Source organism: Dermacentor variabilis, chromosome 10 (genome assembly GCF_050947875.1).
Source record: "Dermacentor variabilis isolate Ectoservices chromosome 10, ASM5094787v1, whole genome shotgun sequence".
Taxonomy (NCBI): domain Eukaryota; kingdom Metazoa; phylum Arthropoda; class Arachnida; order Ixodida; family Ixodidae; genus Dermacentor; species Dermacentor variabilis.
The window spans coordinates 31,483,413-31,509,864 of NC_134577.1; the positions used below are offsets into that span (position 1 = coordinate 31,483,413).

At 48.4% G+C, this 26,452-nt stretch overlaps 1 protein-coding gene across 1 annotated transcript in view; it reads left to right on the forward strand.

The window, feature by feature from the left end:
- LOC142560256 (uncharacterized) overlaps positions 1 to 26,452 on the forward strand; it is a 70,567-nt gene that overhangs the window by 6,883 nt on the left and 37,232 nt on the right. The window contains exons 3-4 of the mRNA XM_075672212.1: positions 7,847 to 7,989; positions 24,850 to 24,998. Coding sequence (XP_075528327.1) covers positions 7,847 to 7,989; positions 24,850 to 24,998 — 292 coding nt within the window. The remainder of the gene's footprint in view (positions 1 to 7,846; positions 7,990 to 24,849; positions 24,999 to 26,452) is intronic.

The following is a 26,452-nucleotide window of genomic DNA, read 5'->3' on the forward strand; positions in this document are numbered from 1 at the left end:
CACGAGTGCCTGCCATCGATTCTTGTTGCTCGTTTGTCAGGTGCCCAGCGAGTGCGTTTGGTGTTTGCTCGGCAGGAGCTTGGCTTCCGCGGTATTCTTTACTTCAGCGAGTACGTTTATAGATATTGAACGATGTTGCAGTTGTTACCTTCCGTGTGTTTATTCTTCTGCGTCGCGCGTTTTGTGCGTGTTGTGCGCCTGTCTATATCTCCTGTGCGTTATCATTTCCTTTATCATGGGCGTTTACCTGGACTATAGCGCGCTAGGCGTGCTGGCACGCAAACCTCGACTGTTTATTTCGTTGAAAAATTATTTCCCTCTTTGTGTGTTAGTTATGCAGCGTGACAGGGTAACCTAACGTGAATCTGACCTGCTTTGGCTACCTGCATGCATAACAAAAATAAATAAATAAATAAAAATAACGTTCACTCGTAAGCATTTGAAGGCTGACACTGGACAGCCTCAGAGGAATCTAGTTATTGTAGCGCCTTCGCGGTCTCAGCTTGTGCATGTTAATTACCTTTTTTTTTTCACAACCATGTGGCACTGCAGTGAAAGCTACACATAGCATCGTCCAATCAGGAGCGCGATCACCCGAATGCACCCGTTCCTATGTGCTATCACGTGAGAGCGTCGTCTGCGCTCTCCTGCGCACGCTTTAGAGCGCCATCTACTCGTGCACGTTAGAAAAAGTGCACGTGAGAAAAGAATAGAAGACAGTACAATCTCGTTCGGTTTCCGTCTTAAGACAGAAAAACGTCGACGGTTATGCTGCGCTATGCCTTCTACGTATGCGTTTATAAATGATCCAGTTAAGGTAAAGACAGAGTAAGCTGTAACAGCTCGCCTGTCCACAAGCTGCTAGGCTGCTATAGGCTGTGCTAGGCACGCAAAACTTGTCCACATTATCTCGCGCCATAAAACAGGCAGAATTTCGCAACAACTATGCTTACTTTCGAGAACTATACGCTTGGGCACGTCTCTTAACTATGAGAGGGGTAAATTTGACCGTAACTATAAACAACCGACACCCCCATTCCTGAGTTCCTTGGCGTACTCATAAAAATATTGTCTTATCCAGCCGGCGCCTGGGACATTTCCTAGGCACGCATTTTCATTATTCTTCAACGTTGCGCCATCGTTGCTTAAGAAACGACGCTCAAAAAAGAGTAACGACGATCATAACACTGAGAGCATCAGCGACTTTTCTTTCGACGACTTCTCTAGCTGTCCACGCACTGAAGCACCGCTTACATTTATCTCTCTCTCTCTCTCTCTCTCTCTCTCTCTCTCTCTCTCTCTCTCTCTCTCTCTCTCTCTCGTGCTCGCCATTGGCTCCGTGTACTGCTTTCTTCCTACCAACGGAGCGTTTCCTTTTCTCTTTTTCTTTTTTTTTTTTTGCCAGTAGGGAAAGTGCAGCGAACCGCGACGAAAGTTTACATAACGGCCCTGTCCGACGAGAGAGCGCAAGCCATCTTCAATTCCGAAAAAGAAACTCTCCTCGGTTCATAGCGGAAGAGGAAAGGAGTGAAAGAAGACGATGCGTCACCCGAAACGACCGACAAACGCAGTGGGCTCGCGATTCTTTCCGTTTCCTTCCTGGACTCTTCCCTTTACGTATGAAACTATAATGTGCTCTCTTTCCGCGCAAGCCTTGAGTCAAAGTCACTCGCGTGTACAGTAGCAGCTGCGCTTGGGCGTGCGTTGAAATAATAAAAAAAGACGCCTTCAAATTGTTTGTATACTGCCTACTGCCTCGGTAAAATTGTGCAGTACAGTAAAAGCTACGAAGTTCTCCTGAGACCTTTCTCAGAGGGCGGTACCGATTGGTGCCGGCGATTAGTTGTTACGTTGCACGTGTACTAATATTCAGGCGGATTCCTTAAAATCATCGTCCGCTCATTGTCACCGCTTCAGCAGACTGCATTTCCGTTGATGTATAAGTGTATACGCTCGTGCACCGCGAAGGACTACTGTGTGATTCGGTGTGCATTCTCATTGGACTTTAGCTAGCTGGCTACCAATCCCCTATGAATGGTCATTACAGCTCTGGGAAGAATAGTGCCGAGACTGCATAGCTCGCGCGCTGCGTGCTGCCTTCAGGTGAGGTTTCATCAAGCTTTTAAATTACTATTCCTTGCAGCGTCGTCTGCTCAGTCTAGCCTCTGCAGCATGCGACATGACCACGTGACCACCGAGAGGCGTGTCACGTACGACACGCAGGTATGTGGTACATAAGGCACGTGTACACTCGCTCTTCTCTGAATGGCTGGTGCATCTAGGTGGGGGATCCATTATAGGGCGGAGGAGTGGGAAAGGCTAAGCTTCGAACGGTGCCGAAAGCGCGTGTCACTTGCTCTTCAAGGCGCACGTCTATCGCTCCCAGCGCCGTCTGTTTAATGTAATTGGTAGCAGACGATAAGTAGCCACGGACCTCCACGGCGAGGATGGATAAAGTGCACCAGCAGCGAGCACCTTCGTGACTCGCTGGTGCGGGCCTCCAGCCTCAGCTGTAGTGCACGCATTTAGTCAGATAACGTGTATACATAGGCAACGACCCCAGTCCCAAAAGAGCTAAGCACGAGATGGGTGATGGGAGCCGGGAAAGCCAGGAGGTTTTTGGAGGGGGGGGGGGGGGGGGGGGGTCCCACCGCTGTAGAGTATATACACCGGGTATACGTATGCGGCTTTGGCTTTCGTCATACTCGGCTTGGCTTCGCGTGACGAGCGGGGTGTGCGTTTCACCGCTACGTCCGCCGGCGTCCGTCCGCGTTGGCGGCAGAGCGCGCAACTTATGGAGCCGAATCACGCGATTTGTGGTCAAACCCGAGGGTGTTGTGCCAACTTCGTGTCACCGTTCGTCTTTCTTTGTCTGGCCGGGGGCATCGGCCGCGCATCCAGGGTTTTTGCTCCGGGATGCAAAAGTAGCGGGGTGGTAGCAGTGACTCAAAAGGTCACTTCTCAGATGGCAAACGAATGCTGCGCGTACCTGGCACTGCACGCAACTTGCGCGCGAAAGAGGTTAAAAGGGTGTGAATAAATCGCTCCGTTAAACCGTTCCAGTTCGTTGATTTTTGTACGAACAGATGAGTGAAGAAGAGGCCGATTAAGGCTGTAGAAGTTGTTATAACTCGCATTTTGGCGCGCCGGACGCAAGCATGCGCGCTTATAACTATCGCTGGGCAACAAATTTCGCCGAGTTGTACCCGCAAGTGGCCCATCCGGCTCCAAAGAAGGGGCTGTTAGACCGAGGCTAATATTATAGGTTGCACAGTGGACAGAATAAAACGCAGAATACGTAGCACAAACGTAGCCCAAACGTGAGATCGCGGTGGTCCCGCGTGCGCTGTTTCTCTTGCTTGAAGGACAAGCGAAGGGCGCCCCCTTCTCAGAGGAAGCGTCGTTGGCTCGTTTACTCGACACGTGCTTTTCGCACGGGAAAACAGGAGTGACGGCGTGAGAATTTACTTCAGTAACTGACAAGGGAGCGCCAGAGCCAGCAACGACAGGTGTCTATATACAGTGTTTGTCACACAATCTTTTTTTTTTTAAATAACATTGTTCGAGCTGGGGGGAGGGGTCGTCAGAATGACAACGTTTTTCCGGAGTGCTAATAATTTTAACTTTAACGAGTTCGGCCGCAGAAATTGAGGGAGTATTTCCCGAAATTGATACCAGGCACAGGATATCTGCTAATTGGACACGGCTTCAGTACAGCTCGGTTTCAGGACCGTAGTTTGCACATGTGCCATGATGTGTGTAATTACAAAGTTAGTGAAACTTTCATTATCTGACACCGGACTGTTACTTTCCGTGCAAGTAATGTCCACCTCTTTAAGTAATCCAGGCTATATGAATGAATTGCGCTAATTGTCACAAGACATCGTTAATGTGTCTCTCTGCCCTTTAAAGAAAAGAGTCACCCGGTAGAGCGTGGTTCCGCTCGTCTACCTTATAAAGGTGGTGAAGGTTATTACCTTGTCTTTCTGATAACGTTTTGTTGACCTAGATAAACTTTCTTTTGAGACTTAATGTTGTGCATGGATTTTGCTAATGATATGTCTGATTTGCTCTGGCGTAAATTGTTGACCTTTGGAAGTAATCACGGAAAGCTCGCGCTATAAGTTATCCATTGCTTGCAGCTTAAGGGTAGATGACAAAAGAATAGAGATAATAGGGAAAGCAAGGACACAAATAGACGATCCCCAGTGACGTCACGATCGACGTAGTTCAGTAAAGAGATCATGGACCGTTGGTAACAAATGCACCTTACTGTTCTCGCACAATGCGATGGAGTGTCGTCTTCATGTCGTTGCGACTAAATGCGGTAAGCTTGGTTGTTTCACTCGCACAGTTTCAGGTCTCGAAGCGATGCAGTAGAACACAGGAGCGCCTTGCCCTGTCATTGTTCTTTCTCCATTAGTTTGCTGTCTCTGTTGGCGCTTCACCGTTCGAAACCCAAAGCAATGCTGGGGCTATCAGAGACGCTGAGGTGAGGGGGGCCCCGGATTAATTTGGACCACCGCAATTTGTGCATTGCGCTCCCCCACCGGAACGCGTCGGTCGCCGACGGGACTTGGAACTCGCGAAGTCGTGCCCACTGGTCCACGAATGTAGCTTCAAATTCCTATTCTAGCTGGTACCATGTATCAGCGGGGAGCGAAGCCAACGAAAGAACGTTCATTGAAACGGGCATGGCGTTGTTACAGCTCTACACAGTGGGCGAAAAATAGCCAGGTTCCATTGTAATCACCTTGGCAATCTGCCGCACTTATCGTTACACGTGGCGCCCATTGGACACACTTGATAAGTACGGTGCACTCAGAAGCGGAACGCCATATAAATTAAGCCACTGTTAACTGTCCGTTAGAAAAGCCATAAAGCTCGTATAGTCTTATCTGGATGGGAGTAAGCTGCATATGCCGCCTTGAACAAAATGAAAGCAACCAGCCGCGCTGGCTGCGTATAGCTGTGGAGGATCTACTGCAGCGCCAGACCGGACGGGGCGGAATGCAAGAACGCTCGGGGGTGAATATTATTAATCCGGCGGTCCCTCGCTGCGGTATTTCTCATAGTCCCAGTGTTTGCATTGGAGGGAGGTAACTAAATACCACAGATTAGATCTTTTTTTTTTTTTTCATCGAATATTCGTTTTCACTTCAAGGGTTCCAGCGAATGCAACAGAAAGTCAATAGAAAGGCAACCGCTTTCCTTATAACGGCTTCTTCTACGTGTTTCTGAGGAAGCCAATGGCACCTCAGCAACGGAAAGAGCGCCCCCCCCTTCCCGCTAGACACCACAGCCGAGCGGTCGCGGCTTTGTTTCCGAGGCGCGGCAGGCCTCGAAATTTGAATGTCACGGTCATGGGAGCGAGTATGAATGCGGGCTTCGTTCTTTGTGTGTGTGTGCTTCTTCGTTTCACTCTTGAGCCACGGGCCCGCCATTGTGTGTGTCTGTGCGTTCGGGAGAAGGAGAAAAAGATAGAAAAAAGAAGTTCGTGTGCGTGTCTGTGTGAAGCGTGCGAAGGAAGGGTTTCACCGATGCTTCCCCTGCGGCGTTGGCACCCTTGGCTGACTCCGGTTTCGTGAGCCGTCCACTTTTCGGGCGCGAGATGGGTCCGCTGTGCGGTGCGCAGCTTCGTGTCCGAGAGAAGCCAAACAAGGCGTAGTGGCCCGAAGGAGAACGGACGGGCCTTGCGGTGTCGGGAAGGAAGTTTCCTTGGTGGTCCGCGTGAAAAAAAAGCGCGGACGCAAGGTGTGAGGCCGCGGAGAGCGCAACCGCCTTTCTGTTACGTACGCGGCACTGCAGCATCCACGCTCTCGCTGTTCTTTTGTGGTTTCGTCTTTTTTTTCTTCTTTTTCTTAATTGTCCGGTGCGTCCACAACTCCAGCGGTCTGATTGATATACGGGAGGAGGGCTGGGTGCAATATTGGGAGGTCTACTGAGATGTGTTTTTGCAGTTTTGTGTGGGTAGTCAATGTCTCGCCTGTAGGGCATAGAGAGAAAGAAAGAAAGAAAGAAAGAAAGAAAGAAAGAAAGAAAGGAGAGGAAATGCAGGCAGTTCAACCAGACCAGCATCCGGTTTGCTACCCTGCACCGGGGTTAAGAAAAGGGGGAAAGTAATGCGATAAGGGGGAGAGGTTGAACACTGCCTGCGCTCGGAAGGATGCAACCATAAAGAGTCACTAAAGCCGAGGTGCGCTTCAAGAAATGCATTAGTGCGAGAATAACTTTTAGCGCCAGTGACGGAAGTCGCTCTGATCTCGAAGGTCATGCCAAGCGTATATAATTTCCAGCAGAAACTACTAGAGACAAATCTAGCGCTGGCGTCTACGGGTGCTGCAAGCGCAGTGGTTCAGCCAGCGTACGAAAGACGTATTAGTACACGGACTATCCAAAACTTCATCGCTCTGACTTCTAACAACTTCGAGCAATGATCAATGTTTATGCACATGCAGAAAGTCTTGCTGCCTTTTGCGTTTGTGAAAATACTATTGCGCGGAAATTTAGGCCAGTAGAAGAAGATAAAGCGCATTAAATGAAGCCGCAAGAACTTACGAAGCCACAGAAACGAAGGTTAGGCAAATCCATCACTCCCGTGGTTGTTGGGTGATCGTAGCTGCAGCGCTTGCTCTAGTAATGTTTGGTAGAAAACTCTGGGAGCCAGCGAACTTTAAGTCGGTGACGTCACTGGAAAAGAATGAGCGCCTATACATTCGCATGAGGTCGTGAGGGACAACGTAACGGCTGAATACGCGTGTTCCTCGGTGTGGATTCCACTGGGGGGATCGGCCTAGAACGGGCCGATCAGGGAAGGGTCTAGAACGCGAAGAGAATCTTCAGGAATGTGAGGCAGGACATAATGAATGACTGCCGCCCGTGGATCACAATCCGAGCTACTCGACGCAGTCGGTGACAATCGTGTCGCATGGTGACAAGCGACTGCGCAGGCAACGCTGCACGAGACCGCAGTGGTGTTGCTTTCAAAACGTCGTATCTAGGAGAAGCGTCGATCGATGTTTCTAGACGGCGCAACATTCGAAAGCATTTTAGTGATATACAGGACCTGCTCATATACTTGGAACTTGGGCAGTTGACTCCGTGTTCACATATTGGTGACAATAATGGCCATACCTTCGGCATCAGCATTCGAAGCTGATGGGCTCTGAATGAACACCTGCTCCATTTTCTGAAGGCCGACAAAGAAAAGCGCTATGCTACAGAGTGTGCGGTAGATGTTTTTTATAATGGCAATGTCTGTTCAAGAAAACTGCTTGAACTAGTTCGTCAGCGCAACGCCTTTGTTCGCCTTGTGCATCGCTGACAAAGCGCACGAAAGCGCCATCTCTCGCTGATGCTGAAGTTGGAACAGCATGCAACATAGTCACCGTGTATTTGCCCCTCGCGGTGTGGCACAGGTAATCGGAACAGCTGCAGTCGCGACGATCATCCAACTGTGCATTTAACTTGTAATCGTGTCATGTCTAGCGTAACATACGAGTCCAAGTATCCTAAGTTACCTGATCGATACGACTTCCAACTCCTTTCGTTTTATCAATGTCGCCATAGAAGCGCCGCTACTCAAACAGACGCAGCAATCGTACAAGTATATGCGCCCTGTTTAATAGGCGTACCGATGCTCGAGATCACCTCGGCGCCCATAACTCCTGCTTTAATCAGATCCCATGTCACACGCGGGACCGAGTAACCCGAATTACTTGCAAACTATACGATCGTTCTCACTTTCTTTCTCTCTTTCTCTTTTTTTCTTTGTGTAGCTGTCTTCGTCGTGCAGCGACAGTGAAATACGGGGTGCCGTATTTTTTTTTTTTTATATGCTCTACAGAACCTAGGCCAGTTCTCGACCGACATCGTGATTCAGCACCACGACATGATTGTGACCAACCAGGACCTGGGCCTGTCCGTGCACTGTCAGTACGACCTCGCCAACCGGAGCGTCTCCAACGGGGTGCAACTGGAGGTCGACGGGTGAGTCGCACGCCGTTTGTCATGACCTCTCTCTCTCTCTAGACGGAGGGCTCCACCTCCGCGCCTGCACGGGGCAGCCACTCCCTGTCGCAGTGCGCTCCATCTTATTTCGACTAGCCCCCCCCCCCCCCCCCGCCCCCTTTACACTGTATATCTATACACACCTATACACACATACGGCTCCGAAAAATAGCACCGCGAATATATGTGCGTATACGCAGGCCTTAAGGGCTCTTTGCATGCGAAGGCAAGCCTGTATACAGGTTTTGGCTGTCCGTAAAAGTGTATGTCGTTGTGTCTGCGGTCGTAAATTATCGACCCTTGCAGGCCCACTTTCACCTTTCGTTGGTCTACGGGAGAGCTATAGAGGCTGCGGTTGGCGTCGTAGAAACAGTGATTCACGGATCACGAATATCTCAGGAATTCCGGGAAGAGGTCGTTTGTATTCGTCGAGAAAGTGAACGTACGTCTGTTCAAGGTCGGCGCGGAGAATATGTGACTCCGTATAGTCGACAGGCGTGCGTCGTTGGTGAACTTCGTCGTCTTCTGGCTGTGAGAACGTCTAAACGAGCAAGATATCCAGCGGAAAATATTGGTATGTCGTAGGTACTCGAGGTATTCTGGTCCTTAGCTCTCGTGCATCTAACTACGTGTTCGTAGCAATTGCAACTGTCGATGGCGTAATTTATCGGACCAGACAGACTCTCTGGGTAAGGGTTAACTGCGTAAAATTACGGCTGTTGCGGCGGAGAAGAAAAAAAAAAAGGGGGGGGGGGGGTCTAAAGTTGTCTGTTTGAAATGCGCGGTCACGTTCCGTACAGATGCCATCCTTGGAACCGAAGGCGTATTTCTTGGTAATGCTTGTTTACAGTTATCGCGAAATTAAATTCCACTTTGCTCGACTTCAGGACGGCAATGCATGTTACCTCGGAACAAACCGATACCCACAACATGAAGTTGTTCGCAAGCCAGCAGCTTTGTTCAAGCAAGAGTGTCTTAGAGGCGAGTTCGAAGCGGAAAGAAATGCGGCGTATTCGCGCGCCTCTTTATTTTTTCCAAATGAACGCAGTGACAGGAAGGGTAGCGTTTCTGAAGCGAAGCTACCCTCTCGGATTTGCTGACGGTAGCTGCTGTTCGCCTTGCTGCGCATCGCATGCACGAGAAACCACCTTCTCGCGCCGCCTTTTTCCCGTTATGCCGAGGCCGCAAGAATCAAACGTCAGAAAATTATAGTCACTCTTACCCCTGTCATACGCGGCACACTTCTCTTCGCGTCACTTTTACTTTGAAAGACATCAAAGATGACCTCGCGACGTCGCTGCGTCGAGGTGGCACTGTGCGTTCACATGAGCTGCTGCTTGCGTTTCGGCTTATAGATCGTTAACGGTGTGGCGCATAAATATAAACGTCGCGTGACGTGAAATGTTTGAGCAGTGCGGTGCATGAACAGGTGTTACACGCTACGTAGGTGACAATAAATACAGCTGTACGCATCGAACTAAAGTTTTATATTTACCAAGCCGCTTCACGAAAACTTCACTTCGAAGAGCATATTTTTTTTCTTCCTAGTTTTCTTATTTTTCTTTGTTATATACGTGCTGCGGGCTTTAGTGTGGTTCATTTAATACCAGTACGTGTAAGCTAGCGAGTAGAAAATACGATATCACAACGTGATATAAGTATGACAGAAATGAGAATTTCTGTTCAGATGTTCAGTTTTATCGTGATAACATGGAAATTACGTAGTACAGGAGCCCGGACAGTGTGAAACAGGACTCGGCACTTCTGAGAGTGCGCTCATGTGAACCAAAAACGTACGTCATTGGTTATTACAGCTAATGTGAAGCTGCGAGTGCTTCGTGTGCGGTAGCGTATATGGGGGAAGGCGAAGTGCCATTCCTGTCCCCCGATTTCGGTCTTTACGCCTGCAAACGCGAGCGAACGCTAGGTTCCACTCCAGGCAAGCGGCGTATAACATTCCAAAGACCGATGTCGTCGTTCTGCAAAACTGCACCTTTTCATGATCATCCAGAAAATTTGCATATCAGTGCACTCGATGTCAGCGCGACGAATGCGTGACCTCCTCGGAAGCACCCATGAATAGGCGCGTAGTCCACCTCGCGATTCCACTGTCATTGTATAGCTTGGGAATCATCTCTGAACGAATAAGTATGCCGAATGGCGGGGACAAAAAAAAAAAAATAAAGAGCAGCAGCAGAAAAAGAAGTAGCACGAGAAAAGAAACGGAAAGAAAAGGCAAGCACCCATCCTAGCGTTTGAATGGGCAACTCCTCGCTTTACAAAAAAAAAAAAAAAAAATATATATATATATATATATATATATATATATATATATATATATATATATATATATATATATATATATATATATATATATATATATATAAACGGAAAATGGTGGGGTGCGAACAGGAGAACTCTCATTCCCGAAGCAACAGTCTCTCTCCTGGGAATTTAGTATGTGCAGTCATGCAGAAACCGCCTCGCGCAAGGTCACGTCGACGCGAAGCTCTTCGAGATGTCGTGCAAAGGCTAATGGCGCGGGGCCGAACCTGAATGACGAGAACCATTGATTCGCAGGTTTTCCCCTCGCTGCTGACTCGCGCGCGCTGCGCGCACACGTTGTGGCATTTCGCTTAGCGTACTGCGGCCCGATTATATCGATAATGTAACAAATAAATAAATGAAAGGCTCATTCGAAAAAGAAAGGCACCTTATCTCCTCGTCTTAGGTACACTTCTGTCTATCTAAGTCCCCGGAAGAAGTGCGAGATGTCGGCCTTTCTGAGTATCGTTTGCGTTGTTCAAAACTCTTTCGCAGCGGAGGAAGTGATGTTGTCTCCTTGCGCGTATGAATATTTTGTTAATTTCGTACCGATTCTTCGTATCTGCTTTCTTCCTTCGTTAATTATTCTTTCGGTTAGAGTAGAAGAACTCGCGTTCAGCTCTTTCCCCTCACCAGCTCGTTTGTCTCGGAGCTCCCATGAATATAACCTGAAACAGCGAATACGCTTTCGCTAAACGTTTAATATTCTAAATAACTTCTTTGTCGATATTATCTTTCTCGCTGTACCGAGCCACCAGACGTCTCATATGGGAACCAGCCACGACACCAGGTACAATATATATTGCCCTAGACAGCTTCTGCACTTACTGCTATACACTTATGATTATACGCGGCCGATATAAAGATATGCGGTCGCACATGGACTGCGTACATTGCGTACAAATTATCTGCAGCCGTTTTATTGGCTGGCCAAAGAAATGTCCCCAGAGAATGCACACAGCGCGTGGTGACTGCGCAGGGCTTTTTAACGCTCGCGTGTTGACAGTTTAATCAAAGGACTGAAGCAGTCAAGGCAGTGCAGGACTGCGAATGCAGTGGAGAGAGAAAAAAGTGAGACGGAAGAGGGAGTGCCGGTGACGACGAGAAGCACTGCAAAAGAAGCACTGCGTGGCACCTTGTAGGGAGACCACAAGCGACGGAGGCACACGAAAACAAAGTTCCCGGCAGTGGTTCAGAAAGTTTGATGCTGGGAATTCCCTGTCTGTGTGTGCGTGATTTCTTCAAGCAAGACAGGTAAATCATTAGGCGAGACAAGAACGAGATCTAGGTGGCGCCACACACCACCCCGTTTCAAAGGGGACTCTCATAGCATCCACGCAGCGGGGCGCCGTGTGTCTCCCGAGGGCCTCCCTCACCTTCGCTTGTGGTTGGGTCGTACGTCACACACATAGAGTTTCCTACAAGAATTACTAGAGGGAACTCTGGCGCTAGTGTCTACGGGAGCTGCAATGGAAGCGGTTGTCCCAGCATGGGAATTATGGGAAGTACATGGATTTGCCTAAACTTCGTCCTTTTGGCTTAAAACGCGGCTTTGTGACTTCGTAAACGCGTCATATTCAACAGTGTATTGCGTAATAAATAATTAAATAAACATCATTAAAATTGCCCGACGGCAGGATTCGAACATAGGGACTATAGCACAGAAGACTGATATTGAAACCATTAAGCCACGGACGCATTTACCAACAAGCGAATGAAACGCCCTTATGAATTTATCACAGGCATGCCAGTGCCTTGAGACGCTTGGCGCGTTTCGATTTGGCCACGTGGACAAGCTCAATCGTTGCAATTAAGAGCAATTGTACGCGTTCCCGGCGTCTTCTGCACTTCGAAGGATATAGATTGCGCTGAAATATACGACAATAAGATTTATACAGCGTAATATACAAAGCCACAAGAACGTCAGAATCCACAAGCACGAAGATCAGACAAATCCATGTACTTCCCATCATTCCCATGGTAGGACAACGACTGCAGCGCCAGAGTTCCCTCTAGTAATTTTTGTAGGAAACTCTATGGTCACACACGCCTGCATCCACACACCGCTGGCAGCAAGAGAGATGATATAAATACGATAGAAAGATGAAAGCGATACGCGGCGTCTGGCGGAGGGAAGCCGTGAGGTCGCACCCGCCGAGCGCGGACCAACGACCATGCCGAGACCTCGGGCACGCCCTCGACCCCTGCCGCTTTCGCGTAAGGCGAAGCTATCTTGCGGTTCGGGTCAAGACGCCTTATGCGCTTGGAGTGGAGGAAAGAATTAAGTGCGCGCACGGGGCACTTCGATGGCTTGACTGCGCTCTGTAATCGCCGTATTACCTTTATAAGTTCCGCATTTTTCCTCATTTGAATATTTATAGAGCCGTTCACTCTTAGCGCGGTAACATTTGCAAATGTGCACACTGCCACACTTTAGTCAGTCAACCGATCTATCTTTTATTTATTTGTTTTTCCGTGTAAAAGAAAAAAAAAATGACCGCAGCGAGGTAACAGCAGTGTCAAATCGCTTCATGACGGACCTCGCCGCCCACACATGCCGTTAGTGAGCACAGCAGTGGTAGCAAGAGGTAATTAAAATCACAACGGCGTGGGCACACGACACCATGATCGTAAGGAGCCACTGTACAAGTGCGCTTGACAAGTTGTGGGTCAGAATGGGTGTATCACAAAACCAAACATAAAGGTCTTCTTGTTTGTTTTCTTTTTTTTTTTGATAGATTCAGGCTAAAAATCCCGGAAAGGTTAGGTACAACCGACTTCGCAAAATGCATCGAGAAAAGAAAAATAATAATAAAATAACACGGCGTGCGAATGCTCTAACATAGGCGTGTAAAGAAACCAAAGCTCGATAGGCGAAGCGCGTCAGGGTGAATGCAGTTTATATAGTTAGCACATGCAAGCTGATCAATTTGAAATCTAGACGGACATATTTTCGGAAGCAGCGCCTTTGGAACTTGTGACTTGTACTCGAAACTTCCTTAACTTGGCATGCATATAGCTGCTCGAAACCTGCTTCATCGCGTTTGTCGTGTTTTAATTATTATTATTATTATTATTATTATTATTATTATTATTATTATTATTATTATTATTATTATTATTATTATTATTATTATTATTATTATTACGCAGGGCAAGCAAAACAAAAGGAAAAAGAAAAAGCGATGTGCACTGGCGACAGTCTGTTACTGTTTCTGGAATGGTCTGACTTCCCTATCAAGCTTTGTGGTTTTTATGGTCGTCGGGACTTTGAGTGCTTGCTCTAATGCGGCAGTCATCATCAGAGCTTTCTTCGTCGGTCGTCGTGAAGTGCAAATGCGCAGGCAAATTTGCTCAGCTGCACATGTGCAAAAGAGCAGCTCATGTGAAGCACGCACTCAGCTACCTCTCTTTCTTAGCTATTGGGCATTGCTCCAAGTTTACCTCTTTTTCTCTTTGTTTTTGCACCTTTCGTGACGACGAACGAAAACAGCAATCGTTTTAAAATTTATTTCAATATTTAACGTCAACTGCGGCACAGTTGTCAACGTGGTATCTAAGACGACGCCAGCAGTAACGCTCGTCTCCTTGCACAGGTAATATCTCGGCCATGTTTCCAAGACCCCCTGAGAGGCTCTGTTTACTACAGACTGCTTGAGGATATATAACTTAGGGCAGACAAGTCTCGTTAGTCTTCGAAGGAGAAGTATCGGCACAGAATGTGTTCGATTTATTTAATCTTGCATCAGCATCATTCTGCATCAGCATCAATCTGCATCTGCAAGCATTCCACGCGATGCACTCAGATATTTCGATAATAATTGAGTAAGCTACATCAAGGTGCAGTGCGGGCCTAGTTTCTTCGACGTCTCTTTCAGAGCAGAACTGACAGATATACGCAGACACCACGCCTGTGGTCCTTGTGCTTTATATAGTTGGACATAGTTTGCCGTTGGGCAGTGTACTTGGGCAGTTGGCGGAACTCCATGCTGAAAAACTTGGAGGACGCTTAAGCTTCACCTTTAACAGTGGAATGCGATAGCATTCACAGACCGCTGGCTGCATTTCTTGGTTCTCGGCAGTTGCAGCTTAAGTGACCGTAAGGGTCACCGGGAAGGGCTGACGGCGAACGCTATAGGCACGAAGGCAAGCTTTCTGCTAGAAACGCGGCCTCTTGCGTTGGTCGATCTCCTGTTATTGTTTCGCACATTTAATGCTTCACTATGAGAAACGCTAACATATAAGATATGCGCTGTAGGTGCTTTCCTTTTTTCAATACATTTGTTCGTGTGCTGTCGTTCTCAAAATTCCCTCGAATAACATTTTAAAGAATCAAATACAAGGTATGGGCAACTTAGGTGGCAGAGGAGTGGTTGGGTATGCGTCATTCAGAATTTGGTTCGAACTTCCTTTTGCCTGAGCGACATCCGACGCTGGATGCGGGATGCCGACGCCGGATTTTATGCGACGCGGAGCCCTTAATGCTCTCGCGTTAAAACAGTGTGGAAGGGAGGGGCGAGTAAGCAGACGACACAAGCACTTTTGTCGTCTGCTAACGTCGTCCGTGGTTTCTACACTGTTCCCAGTTTGACAAATATAAACGAACGCAGTATTAATAGCGAGGAGGAAGGTCATAGTATTTTCAAACATATACCGACTCGCCAGCACACATTCGTGTGGCTGGATTTAGTGTCTGGTTGGCAGTCTTGCCACCGCCGTGATACCCGACAGGAGAACTTGAACTTTCTGCTTCATCTTCTTCGTCTTCCTGGTACTCCTGCACTTGCACTGCTCCCCCTCTCCCACTTGTGTGTGTGTTTTTTAACACACACGCATACACTTTTTTCTTCTTCTGACCTTTGTCTACACCAAACGCACACGTCTTCTCGCTGTTAACTTCCTGCAACCTAAGGCCACCCCGCTTCCGCAAAAAAAAGGGAGAGAAAGAAAATGCTAACGTTCCAAGCTAACACAGTAAAATACAAATGTAAAAGAAGCCCGTGCGACGTCATTGCATTGAACGGCGCCTTCGCAGAGGTACCGCCGACGCAGGCGGGCGGGTCATGCGTCACACGCGTCTGCGTCCACGACAGCAGCGACAAACGGGCGAAAAGAGAGCGAGAGAGAAAGAAAATGAAAACAAACAAACTAAACACAAGTGAAGAAGCGAAGCTTCAAGCCGTCGTCAGCAGTGCGCAGCAAACAAAGGTGAAGAGTTGGCTTTCCGCCTGCAAAAGAGGAGCAGTCCCGCAGACGGCTGGCCGCACCGCAGCGGTGCGGTTGCATTTTTTTTTTCGTTCTTTTTCTTTCGCGTGTTTAGACGCCAGGAAGACTCTCTCGCGCGCGTCGTCGCTGCCGAGATAATAGAAAGCTCGCTCGACGACGTGAACGGCAAGAGGACAAGAGACAGCGAAGCGGATGAGGCGTGCGCGTCCGAGCCGTGACCGGGCTGGGACGGGCGGCATTGCGGTTTTGCGCGAAGCCGGTAAAGCACCGCTGGCGCAGAGTCGCCGGGGGCGAGGGAAGGGGAAGGACGGCTACGATGCCGGAAGGAAAACACTTAAGAGGGAGCGCGGCTGACCGTCACCTTCCGCGACGCGTGGAACCACGACGAGCGCCGAGAAGAAAGGGAAAAGAAGAAGATGAAAAACGCGCATGAATGAAACTGCGAAGAAAGAAATTTAAAAAATTACGTTCTGGGGTTTTGCGTGCCAAAACCACGATTCGATTATGAGACACGCCGTAGTGAGGGGACTGCGGATTAATTTGGACCACCTGGGGGTTCTTAATCGAGTACACAAACCACGGTACATGGGCGGGTTTTCTGTCTCCTTTTTTCTTTTTCATTTCACCCTTACCCAAAGGAGGCCGCCGCGGCCGGGCTTCGATCCCGCGCCTTCGGGAAGAAAGAACCGTGGTGTGCTTCGGATAGAAGGCCGATTTGTTACCCAGGGATACACAGCGACGTGGTGACTGCACCGCCCTATCCTGCGGGTGATGTCAGCGTAGGTGTCTGTGTAGACCAGTAGAAGATCGAGGAGTTCTGATGCGGATATCGTAAATCTCGTTACCCCTCTCCGACGAATGACGGTAGCGTGCGACCTGCTGAAAGAATGCGTAATCCTCAAGTTATCGTGTACGCGCAGGCTAATTGGTGTAGCTTGGTAACCATACGAACACGCACGATCGCAACACGCACGAACAAAGAGGCGAGACATTACATTTGTCTCTCATTGATTGTACTATTGCGGGACGGCAAGATTTGGTCGAATCATGCGAAAAGGTTGTTTAACGAACCGCGGCGAAGGAAGCAATTCTGATCTTTTTCGAGATGGAAAAAGAGATCCTGAAGAATGTCTTTCTTGACATCCATGGACAGCGCGGTGTAATCGCCACGCGCGGCCACATGATCAACGGACGAAGTTGACCGCTGATTATTGAGGCGTGACACGATGCGAAACAAGCGGGAACTTCCCGGGCGGAATGAGCGTCAACCAGCAAAAGATAAATATAAAATAGTTTCATGCCTAGGGTAGCAGTAGCGCCGTTTGCTGAACTCCTTCTGTATTCAAACATTTAGTAATCGAAGCGGCGTTCGGAAAAAAAAATTGCTTCTTACCAATGTGTGAATTCGCATCGGGACTTTCCAGTATGTTCGAATTAAGCGAAAAGTCGAATTAACCGAGTTCGAGTAAGCGGTAGTCGCCTTTAGTAGTAAGGGGTTGTTTTATTTGTATAGATGCAGGAAAAGAAGGAAGTGATGATGCTGCTGCTAACCGCGTTGTAACTGTCTAGCTACCTCTGCTGACACATGAAAGGTGGTCAGCAGTCTGAGTTAGGGACGTTGGGGCAAGTGACATCGAGTGAGAACAAAGTAGGGTAATGGAAACTACACTGTAAAATAAGTTATGCTTATAAAAGGGAATAAGGGTGTAACACTGTGTACAATTCACACGCCTAACCCTTTTTGAGTGTAAGGGTGTGGGTTATAGACTGTTTTGCACCCTTATGCAGTTTTGAAGGTGTAAATTATTTTACAGCGTATTTACTTTTTTATGCAAGAGACGAGGACTGCACGTACTGCCAGCTCAACGTATCCGTCCTTCTGGAAGGAAAGAATCTCTGCCCATCTCCCATTTTCCGCACGACACTGCCTTTTCACTTCGATTCTATCGATCCGCAAGTAACATTGGCATTAGAAAGTTCCTACTCTGTTGTAGTGCTATTGAAACGCGCCTACTCGCCTCTACTTCTCTTCGTATTCTGACGTGCGCCCATGTCGCTACGTTTTCCGTTCGCTAAAACTCTATTGATTACTGATACTACTACAAGTATTTTTTATTCTTACTGGTGTCGTAGTATTCTTCCTTTGTGCAGCGAAAGGAAGGGGCGAAGCAACGAAACAAATCCATAAATTACATCCCGTCTGCGTACGTACTAGTTATTGCTCCTTTGCATACTGAGCGATAATTTGCATGTATTTACGTACGCCTTATGCTAACCAATCGAGGCTGCGTTTTACATATCGAGGATTGGAGGTCAGCAGACAGCACAGTTCGCCCTGCCCAAGAAAACACAGTCACGTACGTACAGCAGAAAAAAAGAAGATATATGTAGGCTGTTATTTTGAGCGACAATCTTCTTGCTTCTCGCTTCAAGCCTTCCTTCCGCCCGTCGCTCATTTTGAAGCACAGTGTGTAACAGGTAACAGCGTGCGCCACATACCGTCCTAACTGGGTGCCCTCATGCGTGCTGCCCAGCGCACTGCATGTACTTGGGTCACATCTGCGGAGCCGGCGTCCCCCAAGGCGGCTCATCCCGCTTGCCATCGCGTGGCGGAAAGCGTAATATGGTTTAAAAGCAGAATGAAAGAAGGAATGAATGAATGAAAATGTGAATGAAGGCGAGCACCGTGCTTGGCGGCGAAGCGCCTAGTTTCGCGCGTGACGCCTTGACAACCTTTCGCCGCTTCAAGAGACGTTGCCGCGTTGAAACGGGGTGTATATACCACGCGTGCTCAGAGGGGCGATTCATCGCGTGCCTGTTACGGAGCGCGCCAGCCGTGACTGGGAAGCGGTCAGCCGCAGGATTCCGGGTTGTCCGCTTGTCCGGCCCGGCACCCGCTTCCAACCTCCCCCCCCTCCCCCCGCTTCCTTGACCCAGCACGAAAAAAAAAAAGAACCACGTACATAGGGGGTCTCGTCTTCGCCTGCTTGACCACGCTCGCGAGGGGTCATTTGGAAGAATTGCGGACGAAAAGGAGAAATGGATGAAAAGATTCGGCTCGCCGCCCCACCGCGGCAGCCTCCATTGAAGTCAGTTTTCTTTCATCATTTATTTTTGTTTTTACTTTGATCGATATACGTTTCTTTTTTTGCACTGACGTTCATTGTAGCAGTCAGCTGCAGTGTAGTCGACGTTTTTCCTGGGGAACCCGTCATCCCGTGTTCCGGTCGCGCTTTTGTTGCGCACAGCCGAAGACCGTTTTGCCTGAAGCCATTTATACTGGGTGTACAGCTGAAGTGATCGCTATCATCAACCTACTTTAAGTCCGCCGCAGGATGGCAGGTTCTGCCAAAGATCTCCAGTTAACGTTGTCCCGCTTCGACCGAGCTTCAGCCGAACAAACCATGTGCCCGTCGAGTTTTCAAGTCTGGTCACTACGCAATAACGATCTGCCTCCTGTTTCACCCTCAGAAACATGCACCGGCCGAAACAGAACCGAGATGGAAAGGCATGTCCGGCGTACAGGGGGTAGTACTCCCCCATCGTCAGCCAACGCGTCTGTGAAACGTTGTAGGGGGGCCGCGGAGATTGTAACGTTGGGCGTTTGAGGAGGGAGCGGGACTGTCTAGAAATTATTTAACTGCAGGAGGATGAAACACGGTGAGGCTGCGATGTCTGCACGAAAGGTTTGGAGTGCAAGTTGACTTGCATCAGATCAAATGCGTGTTTTTTGGCAGTGACGTATGGAAGTCGGCAGTGTTTCTCGTGCCCTCCTCAAATGTAGGGTAGCCAACCGGGCACGTCCTTGTTTAACCGGCCTACCTTTCTCTCTTCGTTTATCGCTCTCTCTCTCTCTCTCTCTCACTGATTAACTACAATTATTGATTAAGAATAGAAGTACTATCATGACGGCAATTGTATTGATGTTTCACTGTCTTGAAAACACAATGTTCACGGTTTGCCATCTTTCCCGTACACCTTTTCTGTCTTCCCTGTTTTCCACGCCCTTGAGACTTTATCCCTCGTGCTTCTCGTGCCGTTTGCAAGAAGCACGAGGGACTTTCAGCAATGACGCTCCACAACTTGCTTGAATTTAGTTTTAACTCTTGGTAAGGCAATGCATCGTGCTCACATGGCTGCTAAATTACTTGCTACAACGCTGTGTTCGTGCAGCTTTCTCGCCGTCTTCCCTTGAATTGGATGGCTAGTGCACAGGACAATCATGGATGGTTGTTTGGTCTATCTTGCTTTCTTTTTTTCGGTGACAAGATGTTGGCGTCGATTGATCAGCTCGTTCGTTTCCCGAGTCCAACTTAAGTGCGGCGACGTGCGGCAGATAAAATTTGGATTTATAGCCAGCAGGAAAGCCCGCAGTGCCTGGATACGCAAAGAAACACCTCGTTACTGCCCACAGCGTTCCGCATGAGGGCACCGAGTCCTCCACGCTTTGACGTCTGTCTTGTTTCGCGCGCCACTCGTATACAAACAGAAACAAAGAAGCAAACGAACAAACGAACAAGCATTTTCGAGAGTTCGGCATGTCAACAACCCCGTTGCAACGTAGCCCAGCGGGGCAACAGCCGACACACGTCGCCAAGGCTTAACCCGCCTGCTGCACAAACATCAGTGTGACGCATCTCGAAAAATAGCGCCGAAACTTGTTAAAGGAAACACTCGATACCAGTACTGAATGAATCCACACGGGTGAAGTAAGATTCCAAAACCCCATTTTCGTTCATCTTACAGGAAAAGAGTCAACATATTAACTTCGCCCGAAATCTCAGTCCCGGTACGTCAGTGTGACGCCACGAAGTTGAGCTCACTTATTTTGCATATTCGAGCCGTATGGGCCTGGGAACACTGTAGAAGAACAGTTAGGTTGAGCCATTCGTTCAATTAAAATTCAATGAGCTCCTTCTTTGTCGACAAACGATTGACTACACCCGCGTAACGCCGTCGAAATCCGTCACGTCACGGCAAGCGAGTACGGTAACTCCGTAGTGACGTCTCTGTCTTTCGTTTTTACATGTTGTCTGACCCTGCCGTACTTTTTGTATATTACTAATACTTTACTAATTCCTAACGCTGTTTGGTAATGCAGTTCAACTTAATGTCCCTCCCTAGCGTCCAATTCAAGTATGTGCAAAGTCATCGACTTTCCTGATGCGCTGAAAAGACTCCAAGTCGATTGCTCCGTATAGAAGTAAAAGCGGCAGCTTTCGCGTGAGTCCATCTATATGGTCACAAGGCCTCCTTGGAACTTGCCGCAGTTGGTGTGCGAACGCAATGCTTCCGGCGCGCGAAACCACTGTATGCATGCGCAGGGCAGGCATCGTCGTTCCCACGCATCTTGGCGTTTTGCTTTTCCACGCACTCCCCTCTTTATTTCCTTTTACCTGCAAGAGCAGCGCGGAGTGGTTGCTGGACTATGGTAGACGAGCCAGCCAATATCGGAGACTGTAATCGAAGGCAACTTCCGGCCGCAATCTGTGCCATGGACGAACTCTGGTCGACGTGTGAACCTGTGGCGTGTGTTTGTGCGACCCCGTCCCATTCGCGAGTAGACGCATCGTGCGACGATTCAGAACCTAAGGTAATAAGAATACAGCGTTGCAGAGTTAAAGACAGACACAGACGATTGTCTGTGCTTGTGTTCACGTTATGTGTCTGTCTTATCTCTGCAGCGCTGCATTCTAATTATGTTATTCCAACTAGCCCAAACGCAAGGCTTAATAAAAATCAGATGCGGGAGGTTTTGGGGCCGACCAGTGGGAACGAAACACATGCATGCTTCTTCATCTTTCCTGCTGACTACAAAGCGCTATCTTAAGTCTTTGCCGGGAGGTTTCCTGGTCCAGCTTTTGGAACCACCCGAAAACCTTGCGTGTACAAGATAGTGCCACGCGGTTGTTTTTATTAAGGCAACGTCACCAAGAGTTCGAACAGACAAGTTGTTGTTGCTTGAAAGGATAAGGTCGTTCCGTGTTCGAACTGGGTATAAAATACTGTTTCGTTGAAGGTACTTTTCCTTCCAAATTATTCTTTGGAATCATTTTGGCCTTAGATAAATTTGCACACAGGTAAAATCTTTCGCGCAAGGTGCCTCGGGAGTAGGGGCCACAATAAGTAGGATGAACAATTTCGACAACGAAGCTGCTGAACCCATCGAGTACTCTGTCGATATCGCACGTCCAACCTGTCACCGCTGAACACAGTCAGCGTTGTATCCGCAAGTGAAATACATGTTCTTACATCTGCAGAATGTTTGCTCGAATATGGATTGGGGGTCCCCTTTCGTACGGAACCACCCTGTCAACACAACTGCATGACTTTAGTGAGTCAACACACATCACAATGTCTGTACATATCGGTCAACAAAACAAAAAAAGGTCGTCAGTAACCGCTTTAGAGCTTAGTAATTTCTTAGAACCATTTGTGGCTCATGCACAGTCTTCTTACCTCAGCAAATTGGACACAGCACTAATCTTAACTGCGATGTCAGTAATTTTGGGACCCTTCCCCTCATTGCGAAGTGTCGTTATCCATCTTCGTGATGCGACACTATGGGGCTCTTGTACAACACATGCCATACAGCACTTGCTTGTAGCTATTGTTCTACAACGGGGATGTCACGAATTGCTCTCTCTCTACGCCGGACAAAAGCTAAGTGGCTCTCATTTAGATGTCACCAGAAAACAGGCTTTCAGAAAACCGCCGGGCAAAACAAAGCCTCTAATTGCGACCGTCAAAGCGTGCACAACTTACGAATTGTCGCGTTATGTAACTTGGCAGCGTTTGCCGGCGACCTGAATGGACTTGTAATGCTTCTAGAAAAGAACTGTCGAGGCACAGCTTCTCTCTCGCGTGGATTGTTCAAGGTTGCTTGCTAATGGGAAGGGATTGTCGGTCACTACGCTCATCAGCTGATTCCCACTAGTCTTATTTGTTCTGTATCCCCAATCTGTATGATGGACGTTGAAGTGCGCCAACTATAATTAAATCATTTTTAATTGTCTTTACTTTTCCACTTTCCAGCCAGATTTCGCACTATAGATGGGGGACCTATATGTGTTGATTATGTATCTGTCGTATGGCCGGCACGTTTAAAGAAGCTTCGTTGGGAATCCACACCAGCCACCGACGTAGTGTCTCAATATGGTGACTTTCCTTTTGAGCGCGTATTTCGATGCATGTGAGTAGAGCGCTTTTACGTAACTCAGCTTCTGCAGGAAGCACTGCCTTGTTTCGGGCATTGGCTACGGTTGTCCAGATCTACGTAAGGGCTTCAGCTTCGCAAAAGCATGCAACATGTCATGCGTACGGGGATACAAAATTACTGCTTCTGACCACTCAGTCGCAGGTGAATAGTCAGTCAAGGACTACCGCCAAACTCATGAGAGCTTTGGGCAGGTATTACCTTTCCTTTTGCGCTAGAACAGATGAGCGTAGCAGATGCCAACCTGACGTGTCACAAAACATGTTACTAGCGAATACGATCAGCCAATCGCTAACAGCTCTTACTCGAGAAAAGCCTAGCGAATTCGGCCCTTGATCCATAGTCTTGTGACGCAGCGAAAACTACATCATTCGGTGAGCCCGCTTGCTCGTCCCTGCTGCCTTTCTCGCCTGTCTCACGTCTTCCGTCTCGGCAAACTTTGAACGCACTTGGAGGGCTTCCTTTCCCAACTTCTCCGTCAACATTCTCAGTTTCTACAGATTCCTCACCGGTGATTCTTCCTGGCCAAGACACAAGGATGGGTGAGAGTAGAGGAGGTCGTTAGGTGGGGGAGAGGGGAGGCACCTCGACTAAGGTCAATGACGCACCCGACTCACCCGCCACCGACTGTGCTGCTTTGCCGCCGAGGGCCATCGCCGCACCGCGCTCATACAAGAGACGGCGGGCGCTAGCCGTGTTTGAAGAATCCCTTCGGCAAACACGGCCGACGTGCCGTCTTTTCCGGTCTGGCTGCTCTGACCGCGCGGAGCGCGCCTCGCCTGCCCCGCCACCCGGCTCTGCCTTCCGCAGCAGCTCCCATGGCTCGCTAGGCCTTAGTCCTAACAAGCGGTACGAGGACGCCCGACCGAGCAGCACATACACCGCCTGCGCTGACAAGCAACTGCGGGAGACTCGGCGATGGATCTGTCCTGCTTGCTCCTCCCTCCATGCTTCGCGTCCTCCATACGCCGTCACCCCACGCGTCAGCTCCGCTCGTCGTACAGACATCATTCGAGGACGTTTTGACGTCAGCTTCGTCGTCACACTGCCAAACGGCCGAGGTGTGACGATTGAAAGGCAATTAGGGGTCCCGGCCGCTTGGGGGGGAAATTGACTGTGTCAGCGACGGCGGCGGGTTGCCTGAGACAATGGGGCCTTCCTTCCTCTCCAGGGATCCGTTGTTCCGCGGGCCACGGGAAAAAGAGCCGTTGGGCATGGCGGGGGTGCAGCACGTCGCCAAGGGTGTTGAACTCGACAGGCACCGCGGGGCTGCCGATATATGTCACTGGCGATGTCCTTTAAGTGTAAACGGCGCCAGAAGCCGGGACTTCCGGGAATCTTCGAGCGACAGAAGCCATTCAGAAGTTCTTGTGTCATTCTATGGCAAAATCACTTTTCTCTTCTGCTAGCTGCTTCAATATTGTTCCAAGTAAAAGTTGGGATTGCCGATTGCCCCATTTCGTTATGGCCAGAGAAGAAAACTCCCCCTCCAGGCGCAGAAATCAAAATTGAGTGGTCTTCTCCTTCTGCCTTGTTTCCATGTGAAATGAATGCAAAGGAAATTTGTGGACATGCCAAGATATTTGTGCAGTTCCGGGATCAACTTAGCTGAGCCTTTCGGCCAGCAAAAAGATAAAGTGAGAAGTTTCAGAAGTTACACCCCTTCATTTGACATTCCTTTGCGCAATTTTCTCATTATCTTTAAAACTAAAGTTATAAACCTTTGAAGCAAATACTTTGTTGTAAAGTGTATCGCTCAACCTATTTAACCATGCCTTTTTCTTATATTATCGATACCATGTTCCTTATTTACGTATATCGCAAACTAGCGAGTTATTAGAAAATACGTGAATGAACCCCGCTTTGAACAAATCATCAAATGCCCGTAACAGCCTGCACTTTGAAACAGTTGTTCTATGTCATCGTTTTGTTGGCGATGATGCATTTTGACCGTCACAAGAACATTGGTATGATTTGCCTGTGCTGTTTCCGCGCAAGCCAGTGTAAATTCTGCTAGGTCAGTATGCCACGGCACTGAGGGTGACGGCCTGTGGTTTGTATTACCTTAACAGGCGTGAAGTGGAGACCTCGCAAAGCCAGTTGGCCACGGTGAGCTCGCCGAACGTGACCATGCGCATCACTGACCGCCAAGGAGACGACGTGTTCACGGCTCAAGTGGGAGACTCCCTGGCGCTTCGATTCGAGATCGTCGACAGCAACAGTGAGTACTGCACCGCAGCTGTTCGCGTGGTTTCAGCTTCCATGGGCTCTCTGACTGACTCACAGGTCGTGCTAAAGATTTCTTGAGTATTAATTTCTTCTAAGAGTCATAAAAAATTCCAATTTTCGTGTCGACTCGATGACACATATTCCGACTGATATTGACTTCAGATATTAAATACTGAATGTTTCCTTATTTCTGGGGGGACGAAAACGAAAAATGCGTCACTTCAATGCGAACAGATGGAAACAAACCTAGCAGACGAAACAGTATTACGTACAAATTGGGATAAATCTTTGGGCTTCTATGGGATGAAGCATTGTTGTTCATATAAATGAAATAAAGAGTACCGAAAAAATAAAGAGGCTGATCCACATGTTCTTTCCAAAACTGGTGACCTATCCCATTAAGATAGATTAACAACACGCATTTGTTGAGACCCTGCAGAGTTGTTTATTTAGCCATTCTTATCCTCTGTTATTCGGTCACAAACTAATGTTCGTAATTCTCTGTTATTAAGTACGGATCGGATAACGAAGAGTGTACGTTTCGTAATGGGAATTTCTAATATTCACAAAGCCTGTCTGCTTAGGTAAAATCACGCACAAGAATCGCAAACCCCACCCCCAAGCTGGGGCATTAGAAACCAAGAACGCTTTGTATTTGTAGCCAGACAAGGTTGTATTTTGTTGTTTCGAAGGTCACTGTCTGCTTTCGATCTATGGGAAAAGGAATCACTCACAAGGAACGGTAGCTTTTTTTTTTGGTCTATTGCAAGAGAGAACAGTCACAGTCCAGAGTAGCGTTCAGCATCAATCATGTTGCTTCTTTGTAATACGATGTGCAGCTATACGTGGAGAAAGAAGCTTCACGCACGCAGACCTCGACAAGGGCATCGGCGTACATCCCGACAATTGTTGAGTAAATGGTACTTCTCACTGGCGCGAGAATAGAATACTACCGCCGCTAACCCACTTGAACTGTCTCAAGGAGCCCTGGATGTCCGCGGGTCGGAGTACGCGAAACTTTTCGTTTTATTTCGAGCTTCTGCCGAACTCTCCTGCGCTGCTTAGATTCGGAAAGAGAGGCGCTGTTTATACAGCTGGAGTGCATTGTTCAAGCCATCCGTACAAGTTTCCAGGATAGCCCTGGCCTGACATACGAGACGAAGACGGGGAAGGTAAATGTTGTTAGCGTACAGGTAGGTAAAAGCTGGACGCAGTGAAATGAGGGGGGTGAGTCATTAGGCAAAGCAATCCCATGCTTTAAGTTGACATGCCGAGCCCTCTTTTTCACCTGACAGTGAAAAGCTAATGGCGTGCCCATTTACGTAATGCTGTAGCTTACGAGCCACCAGTAGCCAGCCATTGTGTAAAACTGATAAAAGGGAAATTTGTGGGTTCGATACGACGTACCTGTGCGGTCGCCTTGCATGGCTGTGAGTGTTGACGGTA